We start from the raw sequence: 11,086 nt of genomic DNA on the forward strand, positions 1-11,086 counted from the left end.
ATGATGGAAAATAATTGGAAACCACTGCATTAAAGTTATAGGCTCCCCGAAAAACAATTTTGTTGATCCCTTTGAGTAAAACTGAACTTAAAATGTAATTTCAAATATTTTTTGTGTGTCAGAATTAGGAGTAGTACAATGTTTTAGGCTAAAGATTGGGAAGAATGAGTAGGGAATGCTAGGAGATGGGGGGGCAGGGGAGCTGTGTGAGGAGGGGGCAATGATGGGAATGCCAGGAGATGGGGGGCTGTGTGAGGAGGGGGCAATGACAGAGGGGGAATAAAGGAAAGCGAGCGAGTCCATGTAATGATGTTGTCTGCATCCCTGCACAGCGAGTAGTGTAGTGACTAGGGCTAAAAAAAAAAAAAAAAAGGAAGTAAAAGAGAGAAACCAGGTGGAAATGTGAGTGGGCAGGGACCAAAAGAGCGTGAGGTAAAAAGGCATGAACTGCTTTACTCGTTTCCTTAAACTATGGATGTCGTATGCAGTGACACACACGCAGCAGTCAAATTGAGAAGCACGGGGAAGAACGAGCCTCTTCAGGCAGTGGGTGTGTGACAAAATGAAGGCCGCATTCTTTGGTTTCTGAAAGAGCTGGGTGCCTGCCAGTCCCCTGGCTACTGAGTGCCATTTATTGAGAACAAAATAGAGTTGCTATGAAAGGAGCCTGCATATGCCTCACCAAGTTGAGTCTTAGCATAAACAACCGTTTCTTTAAAGAGGCAGGTCGCCGAAAAAAGGGTTACAGTACCATCGGGGACCCGCGGTGATAACCCTACTTTGGAATTGTGAGTTGTTGTTGTGATGTAGGATGGTGGTGGCCACGGTGCAGTGGCAGGTTCCTCACCACTAAAGCCAACTTGTTCCTAAGAACCTTGAATCTGGAGCTTCAGGACGAGCTCCCTGACATAAACAACTATTCCGAGTCGCTGTGCTAATACCTTTTTGGTGATCCCTTATCAGGGGGAAAGTATTAATTATTTCGTTTAAAACGTATTGACATGTTTAAGGAACTAAAGGAAGGCCTAATAAAAAGTGAATAAAATTACGACAAGCATCATCTACGTATACCAGGCGTAGGCAAACGTTTTGACAAATGACATGTTAAAGTCATGCATAAAGGCTAAAATGCTCAAATTCTTTTAGCCTTTTCTACGCCATCAATTGGGGTAAAGGGCAGAAGTATAATCATAGAAATCAATAACATAATTTAGTTCACAATTTTTTATTATCAAAACCCGGCTAATCGAACCCAAATCAACTAAAATTGACAGCCTTTTGTCCAGTGTCACAAAATGCTGGTGTACAACAAAGGAGGATAAAAAAAGTAGAATACTCGAAATATCACAACATTTGTGTATTTATAGGTGTCCCTGCTGAATTTGTATGTCTTTGTAATGTTAATGCAGGAAGGACTGAAAGAAGGAGGCCAGGTAACAGTTCACAACCTTGAATGAAAAACTGTGAAGGACAAAATAGCTGAGCTACTGTAATTTCCAGAATATTTAGCACACTTGAATATAAGCCACACTGTAACATTGGATATTTACAGTGCCTGTAACACGGCTGGTTACACGTTAGCTCTTTCCTGGTTTCGGCGCCAACGACTGTAGTTGGAACGAACAGGGGAGACTTAGTGTATCTGCTACAGGTCTGAAGCTAACATTAGCTCCGGGGCTAACTTTCTTCGCTTTGTGCTTGTCCGCAGCAGAGGTAAACAGACCACACCGACCACAACAGAACATAAACAGAGTTTTAACACACACATATACGCACACAGCCATTCACAGACAGACATACACTACTAGTATAACACACAGTAGCCGACCAGAAAAGTAATTGATAGCTAGCAGTATGAACTTTGTTAGCCGGTAAAAATCCATAAATTACGGACATCATTGTTTAAGCCACAGGGTTCGAAAGCGTGTAAAAAAAAATGTAGCAGCTTATAGTCTGAAAATTACGCAAACTAAGATCTGATTTTAACAGGAGAAACAAGTAGAACGCTAGAGAAGAGCTTCAAAAGCAGTTCCATGTAAAGAAACATGAACTTTTGGAATGTATTTTCTATCTTTTGTTCCCCATTCAATAATTATTACATTTGTTTCACACAGGAAAACTATCAACAAACGTGGATTCAGCCCTGCGTATTTCACACTCAACAATAAACTCATGGTCAGAAAAATCTTCGTCTTTTTTGCGTTAGCTAGCTACACGCTAGCCTAAGGAGCAGAGCGACTTGAAGACAAACACAAACCACCAGGTTTACACAGATTTTGACGTCCTCATGGCGAAGTTGCAGCTGTCACACGTGGTGCATTCAGGTACCACCAGAAACCTGAGAATCCGATGATTATGGCAGTTCACATGTTTTACAGTTCAGGATAGTAAGAAAAAAATAAAAAATAAAATAAAAGATATTAGGTTATTTTATTTTTCCTTGTAGCAGATACCGGTTCACAAGCCTAGAGTGCCCTCTAGCAGCTGTCAGTGTGAAAATAACAAACATGGGAAATTATATATTTTAATATATAAGTTGCACCTGAGTACAAGTTGCAAACCCAGCCAAAGGTTGAAAAAAGGTGCGACTCATAGTCCAGAAAATACGGTAATGACCAGGCTTTAGTGATCTACCTACATTGAAAATGTGAAATATATATTTACTAAAAATACTTTATATATATACGTTATATGTTTGAGTATTGTGTAGAAACTAAAAATATTTTATATATACGTTATATGTTTGAGTATTGATTAAATACACATAGCTTTATGGTACAATGTAATTCAAATACATACAGTATATGGTCACTACTACACACTGTAGAATTATATTTATATATGTGTTAGTTTAATTGCTCTTGATCTACCAGAGCTCCCATCTCGATCTACTTATTGGGCACCCCATTCTTGCACGTTTAGATAGTAGTGGTGCCCGGATGATTCATCGACAATACGTAATTTAACCAGTAGAGGTTGCTACATGGTACATAATGAACCTTGAAAAGTAGTTGGGCTGTTTCATTAGGTTGTTCAATCAGGCAGACACGGCAGTAATGCAGGAAATATTTTTTTGTCATACGGTATAAGATCATACTTATGTAGCTAAAGTAAAACACTGTACCTGTCTTATTGTGTAAAAGCAATAGGGTGAACTCAAACACAAGTATGAAAAAGCAATAGGGTGAACTCAAACACAAATGTTGGTATTTGGTCTTATCCCCTATTCCAGGAGTGGGCAAACTTTTTGACTCATGGGGCAAAATCCATCCTAACATTTGACAGGAGGTCAGGAGCAGATAGATGGAGCGCTGGTGTGAACTAAAATATGTAAAAGACATGCATAAAGGGCTAAAATGCTAAATGCTTTTAGCCTTTTCTATGCTATCTACAGGAAAAAACGTGGGCATCGCAGGGAAAAGACAGAAGTATAATCACATTAGAACCAATTCTATAATTTGGACAAGTTGGGCGGGCCGGATTACAAAGCTGAACGGGCCGCATCCGGTCCCCGGACCTTAGTTTTCCCATGCCTGCCCTGTTCCATTAGGATGTATTGATGCGATACAAACGTGACAGCAGTCTTCTCATGTCAGAAGCCCCATACAAACACAAACTAGAAATATGTATAGCTAGCATCTGTAACATCTGCCTTTGATTGTTTTTTACTACCCTCTTACTCTGGGAGTCTCCTGGAATCACAGATCATATCAAGCGCCGCGTCTGCGTCTGCGTCTGTTATTTTGTGACATTGCTATGGCACCACGAATCTTTGGCAGGATATGCTTGTGCGTTGCTTCGTCACATCTTTCCCCATATGAGCCCCGTGTGCGCACATGTTGGGTCACTGTGTGTCGGCATTTCTGAGAATGTGACTGCATAGCAGCATGCGCTGTGTGTTTCCACAGACGTGTGAAAACAGTGTGAGTGTTTGTGCAGCAGCTCTGCCTCCCCCACTCCCAACCTCCCTACCCTTCATCCCCCTAAAGTGAAAGCCTGTGGCTTAGACTCAAACCACATCAGAGCATGTGTGGGAGACAGAATGACAAGACAAGGAACCAGCTAGCGTCTGCCTGGAACCACCCACAGACACAGACATATGCTCACATACTCACACTCACACACTCACACGCTTTTTTTTTTTTTTTTTTTTACCACTGGCCATACACAAATGGCCTTTCCTCATAACACACGTATGGAAGTAAACACACGCACATGAATGCATGCCCACACACACACACACAAAATAAACACCAAGAGTCATTACCCTATATCCCATCCAGTGGTTCCAGATCAGACCAATGCAGGAGCTGAAAGCTAAATCTGGTGTTTGTGGTTGTATAATTTATTAAAAATAAAAACGAGAGAGAAAGGAAAATACTTGACATGCTATGTTGATAACACATAAACAGCAGCATGAACATCCCTTGTACATACATTGAATGTAGGGCTTCTGGTTAAATGCATTTAGCTCTATGAAACAAAACGATTCAATTCTCACAGTTGATAGTGAATACTATACTAATGTATTATATTTATATTCATATTTTCTTTTTTTTTTAAATTGCTCACGAGCTCCCAGCTCTCTCATTGCGCTCTACTGGTAGATCCCAATGGATTTTTACATAAGACAACAATGGTGGGCCACATAAAATGACATGACAAGTCCTTATTCGGCCTGAAGGCCATGGATTGCAAGCCAGATATTCATTCATTTTCTTGTTTCTGTATTATATAGAATGGTTACAGAAAACATGGTAAAGGTAAAAAAAAAAAAGTATGTTATTTTTTGCCATCAGCTGTTGCGCAGCACCCACAGTCAGTTCTCTGTTTATCATATTTGCAGAGTAAACAAAGTATCTACATATTCATATGAAACATCTGAGGCCCAAGGTTCTTCTGACCGTGAATGTTTTTAGGTACAAGCAACATGGGCAGCTTCCCATGAAGGCAGTGCCATCAAGATTAGATTAGATTGGATTAGATTAGATTAGATTAGATTAGATTAGATTAGATTAGATTAGATTAGATTAGATTAGATTAGATTAGATTAGATTAGATTAGATTAGATTAGATTAGATTAGATTAGATTAGATTAGATTAGATTAGATTAGATTAGATTAGATTAGATTAGATTAGATTAGATTAGATCAGAGCAGATCAGATCAGATCAGATCAGATTAGAATACATTAGGTTACATTACATTAGATTAGATTGTATTGGATTAGATTATTAAATTTGATTGTGTTAGATTGGATTAGATTGGATTAAATTAGATTGAAATAGATTAGATTGGATTAGATTGGATTGGATTAGATTGGATTGGATTGGATTGGATTGGATTGGATTGGATTGGATCAGATCAGATTAAATTAGATTGGATTGGATCGGATTAGATTAGATCAGATTAAATTTAGATTAAATTGGATTGGATTGGATTATTTTAGATTAGAATAGATTAGATTAGATTAGATCAATTTAGATTAGATTAAATTTAGTTTTAGATTTAGATTTAGATTTAGATTTAGATTTAGATTAGATTAGATTAGATCAATTTAGATTAGATTAAATTCAGTTTTAGATTTAGATTTAGATTTAGATTTAGATTTAGATTAGATTAGATTAGATTAGATTAGATTAGATTACAATGAAATCATTAAGAGCAACTTCTGTAAGGTAAAAGGCATTTGGACGATTTGACTTAAATGATTTACTAAAGGTCTCCTAGGAGCCTGCAATGCACACAATAGTTTAATTGATAATCCAAGGACCCTTAGGAAGTAGACCTCTCACTTGTATTTTGGTCACCTATACGCACATTTAGTAGTAGTGGCTGGATGAATGAGTCACTGGAATAAGCCCAAGGCCAAGAGACACTCATGCAGTCACAATGGAAAGTGTGAAGAAAGTTCCTTCGCTTTGCGCAGCATTATGCTGCCACCGTGTGGCCAGCAAAATAATGACGAGGGGTAGTAGAAACAGTGTAGTTAAAGCATATTACAAAAACTAAGGTTATTACATAACACTTAGCATACATACAACACAGTATCAACAGTACTTTAATTGTTTTATTTATTTATTTTTCATTATTATCATTATTATTATACATAGCCCTGCAATGAACTGACGTGTTTAAAAAACACAGAAAACAAATGAATGAAAAATGAAAAAAAAAGAACTGTTACTGAGGCTTTATTGATCATGTATGTGTGACCGTAAATGAGCAAAATTTTTCACTGTGTAACAATTAGTGTGAGAAAAAAAAAAGTTCTTGTGGTGAACATTGTAGTATTATACACAGTTAATACTAAACAAAAACTACTTTTTCTAAAATAACTGGGATTTTCGTATCCTTAGTATTTTTTGTATTTGCTATCGAAAAACAAAAACTTAACGTGGTCCTCCAATAAAATGACGGTGGCAGCAGATGCCCTCAGCTCACTGAAGTTTGAAACCCCTTCTGTATGGGAATACGTTGTTTACGTTTGCTATTTACACGCGTCACCGGTGACGAAACATCCTGTCCACAACGGTCGGGCGGAGCAATGGGAAGTGAAGTCTTCTCGCTCCTCATTCAGCAAACGCCTTTAAGTTAGCGTAGCTCAGCAGAGAACATATTCTTACGTAGTTGGCGTACGGGCTTTCTGTTCGAACTTTGCCCCGAGGAGGTTCCGCTCGCTTCCTGGACAGTTGGGGGGTAAACCTACACGGTCTCTTGTGGTAGAAACATGGCGGTTTCTATATAAGGCTTTTTCATGACCCATAATTGTTTACGAATGATGTGCGAACGTGGTAACAGCAAAAACGACAGCCCACAAATACAGACACGGCGGCTGAGGTACTACAAACCTGGAGGAAGTGGACGTCTTCCCATGGCTGTGAAAAGTTAACGTTGGCACAACTTAAATCTCCAAAAACTCCCTCCCCGGCTAAGCTGAGGTAAGACTGTCCGCTGGTGTGAGTGAGCTTCAGGAGAGAAATGTCTACATGGATATTAACGTCTTTGTCTAACTGGGAGTGTGTCCTATCTTCGGCGGTTATGATGTTGATTACTGAAACGATCGGTGTTAGGGCACACAGGTGTACAGTTATCGAACGTCCCACATTGTATTCTTTAATGTTGCCTTTATCTGGTCTTTCTACTATTGTGGACCGTCCACTTCCAAGTCTACCGTGTAGCTGTGTTGCAAAGTGTAAGAATATATCCGATGTACAGCGAGACGTTTGGCACTAACGTCATAGCTCCTGTCACATGTTACACGTCACATGTTTTTTTTTACCAGTCTTGCTCTACATACCTGTAAGTTGACTTCTGAAATGTTTGTCTGAGTGACAGGACGTCCTGTGGATCCAGTGCTTATAAAATCCGTCATGCTACAGCGCATAGACATAGAGCCGGTCGTCCATTGCTATAAAGACTTGTCTTTCACTCCTTTGCTCCTATCACTTTTCACAAAGGCACTCAAAAGTCGACGTATAAAATATACATAACGAAATATACATAACATTATGTCGTTTGACATTGGCAGTGACAGCTTTAATGAGTATGAAAAATGCCCATCCTTGTGTACGAACCTAATTCTACCAGAGGGACAATAAGGGTTGAGCAGTTTGTGTACATTTAGAGAGACAAGGTTAAGATGGTTTGGACATGTGTGGGGGAAGAAATTTCAAATATATTGGACAAATGATGGTGGTGGAGTTTGAGCTGCCGAGCGAGTAAAAAAAAAGAAAGAAAAGAGGACATGGAGGTGGTTGGTGTAACAGTAGAGGAGGGAGTAAGATAATGTAAGATGAAGGCGAGTGTAATCCATTTTACTGGAGAAAAGCCATGAGAATGACTAATACCTGTGAAATAAACACAGTAAGCTTCTGTTGTGATTTACTTTTGTTTTCCTTTTTTTTTTTTTTGCCATTTTCTCTAGTCTGCGTGTCCAGTAAATAGGGGAACTTTACTAGCGTGACGGTTGTTATACAGTACATTTTGAGTAAGCTACATTGACAATATTTGGAGTGCAATTTGCACAACAACATTTTAAATACTACAGATCCTGTTAGTTAGTTTACTTTGACCAAAAAGTGAGCTTTTGAGACTGGTCGTTGTCTAGACTTCGGTAGTTGCGTTTGTTAACATGATAAAGGCAGAGAGACAAAAAATAGGAAACAGTTTAGCAGCTAATATGAAGAGGCTGAGTGAGAAGAGGAACTGAAAATTCTCATATCCTTTGTGACGGCTACGTGACTTTACCGCAAGTGTTGAAATCGTGTTTGGTTTTTTACCCTCCACTAATAACCTTTTACTATATAATTAATCGAGGGAAATTAAACCATGCCAACTGTCCAATGTCTGTTTGATTACTATATCAGGTAAGGTTCTTATAATGAAGGTTAAACATTTGTTAGATCTTGAATCACCTTCACTGAGTCCAAAGTTACCATGTTTTTTTTAGGTAATGTCAGCATTGGGTCTAGTTGGTTTGATGTGCTAATTTTGTTTTATATTAGAATTCATCTTTCAGTGAATAGATTATGCAGTGATTATTACAGCAGAAGGTTTCATGGCTGTTCAGTAGATTCTTGGATATTTCGAGATTTACTAAGCTGCTCAGAATTTGTATTTTGTAATTAAAACATCTGATCGGAAGTCAGCTGCTGAAAATGGCCAGTTATTTTTTATTTTTTTATTTTACATTTCTTGTCTTACGTGGTGATGGACATAGCTTTTTTTTTACTTGCAGATGTCTAAGATTATTCTCTGGATATTAAAAAAAAAAACATTCAGGTTTTTGATGATGCTCAAGAACTCTGCTCGAGAAGATTTTCGACGAGAGCTCCGGTCGTGGGGCACGTCTCTGCGCAGGCGTCTTATACGCATGCGCCTTGCTGACACACCAGCAATCCCTGTGAGGTGGAGATTGCATCCTGGCCACTGTACCCAGGCTCAAAGATAGGAAGATTTGAATCCCCGAGAGGGATAAATCAGTCGGAAATACGGGATACCGAGAATAATCGGGTTGAATGAAACGTTTGATGAGTGACGTATGGGATGGACTCTTTGCTTGTTTCAGCGGCTTGACATTTAAAACGACGGCGGGACCGGGGGGCGAAGATGCCTCCTAATGGAAGACAACAGGGTTTGACATCTGCTGGGCTCAGCGTAGGCAGCAGCAGGGCCAAATGAGCAGCGAAGTATTAGACGTTTCAGGCAGAGTTGTCCTTCGTGGATGATCGCCTCTTCGGTAATTTCTTTTCATCCTAACCGCGCGTGTCGTGTCCTGTGGAGTGACCTGGCCTCTGCCGCTGTGACGTCTTGCTGTGGTTTACGGCGTGGATTAAGGTTCACACTTGTGCGTTAATGGTTTGGCATTAATTGTGGTAAATCAGTTACCTACCGGTGGAGAATTAAATGCGCGTAAATACCGCAGGGCTTTGTACTGCGACCGTTAAGACGTAGTCATCGATACTAGTTAAATGAATGACATGTTTTTGACAGGAACCACAGATGATTGTTAAAAACAAGTCCCTTTTTTTTTTATTCATTCATTTATTAATATCATGTCACTAAAACAGCATCATTTCTAATGTCTCATATTTTCTGATAAAATAATTACCTACTCCTAAAGACATGCTTCAAAGTCAGCTATATTGTTTAAATTAAACAAAAAACAAAAAACAGGTTAAGTACCACCGGCTGATGTATTTTCTTTTTTCTAATGTTAAAATTTAAACTCTGCAAATATGAGGAATATCCTTTTAAAAAATGGAGAAGTGAAAATTGCCACTACGATGTCCTGCTGCTAAACTGCCACAGCTTTTTAATCACATTCATATCACATGCGCAAGTTTGCCAAGAGCCTTTCAAGGGAATGCGTTGCGCTCCACTGCTTTCATAACAGAAGATATATGTCCTGCACAATGTTCTGTGTATCAGTATCTGTGTTTGTGGACATCGAAATCCCAGACATTCCCTGCACTCTTGCCTCCCGAAGTCTTTCTTTTCTTAATGTGAAATGCGGTTGAGATGCTTTTAGGATGATTTTCGGAAACAGGATTCTTCTGTACAAGTGCACCGCTGCTTTTGATGGACTTCTGAGCATGTTGGAAGAAAAAAGGGACTCGGGCGAGGCAAGGCACTGCGAGGGCTTCTGTCCATGGAATTATCATCAGGAATAATATGTGGCTTTCGCAAAGATTCAGTGCTGACAAGATGCATCGCACTCGGGAACTTTGAATCCTCAAAAGTAGGTGCTGAAGCAGACACGTGCAAAGAGGAGGTTTGCAGCAGATATATAGATCCTGCTCTTGAGGCAAACAACACAAGCAGATTTATCTATCATAACGTAACCAGATACTGTGATGGGAAGCTCAGCCTCATCTCTGAATGCACAGACTGACTCGGACCATGGCTTCCGCAGTGGCACGTACTCAACATCACACAATGTGGGATGGCTCAGGAACAGCCACAGCAGCCCTGTGTGGGGCAGCACCTTCATCACACGTCAGCAGCATCAGCATCTGCCCCGCCCACATCGAGAGCGCAGGTAAGGTCAAGCGCGGTTCTCGTCTCTGTGAGGATGGCAGGGACGGCGCCACTGCGACGGTGTTCGGGAAGGTCATATAGTGATACACAACGTTGGATTGTATTACATACGGATTGGATCGTGTTACATATATGAATGTAGAAGGTGCACGTGGTGTGCATATCCCAGTCGTGTTTCTCAGAAATAGGCAGGAAGTGCCAGTAGGTATTATTTTAATTTTACTTTTTTTTGTTTCCATTTCAATAACTTGTAGTCACAACAACTTCTTACTGTTGCCTTTGGGAATGTTACCCCAGCACTGCATCTATAAGATTATGGATGCAATAATGCGATAATGAAATCAAGTCACGTAAATGTTATGTTTGTCAATTGCAGGTCCTAGCACAGGGTAATAGCTTAATGTTGGTTTATCTTGTTAGTTGCCAGACTGTTCATTAGTCCTTGAAGAGAAATAACATTACTGGTGGCGGATCGATCCTGAAATATCGATACTTCCGATTCTGGATCTTTATGCTCTGAAATCGATTCTGAAATCAAAATATCG

The 11,086-nt window shown here is 39.6% G+C and overlaps 1 protein-coding gene across 2 annotated transcripts in view; it reads left to right on the top strand.

Moving 5' to 3' along the window:
* Window positions 1-6,368: 6,368 nt before the first annotated feature.
* The window catches only part of capn15 (calpain 15), a 26,564-nt gene continuing 21,846 nt past the window's right edge, over window positions 6,369-11,086 (top strand). The window contains exon 1 of one of the 2 annotated variants that reach the window (XM_008314624.3): window positions 6,369-6,940. Coding sequence is in view for 1 of the 2 variants with exons in the window: in XM_008314623.3 (XP_008312845.1) it covers window positions 10,358-10,542 (185 nt within the window). In the remaining variant the exon portion in view is untranslated. The other variant, XM_008314623.3, reaches the window with a different exon arrangement.

This window comes from Cynoglossus semilaevis, chromosome 8 (genome assembly GCF_000523025.1).
Source record: "Cynoglossus semilaevis isolate Cse_v1.0 chromosome 8, Cse_v1.0, whole genome shotgun sequence".
Classification (NCBI taxonomy): domain Eukaryota; kingdom Metazoa; phylum Chordata; class Actinopteri; order Pleuronectiformes; family Cynoglossidae; genus Cynoglossus; species Cynoglossus semilaevis.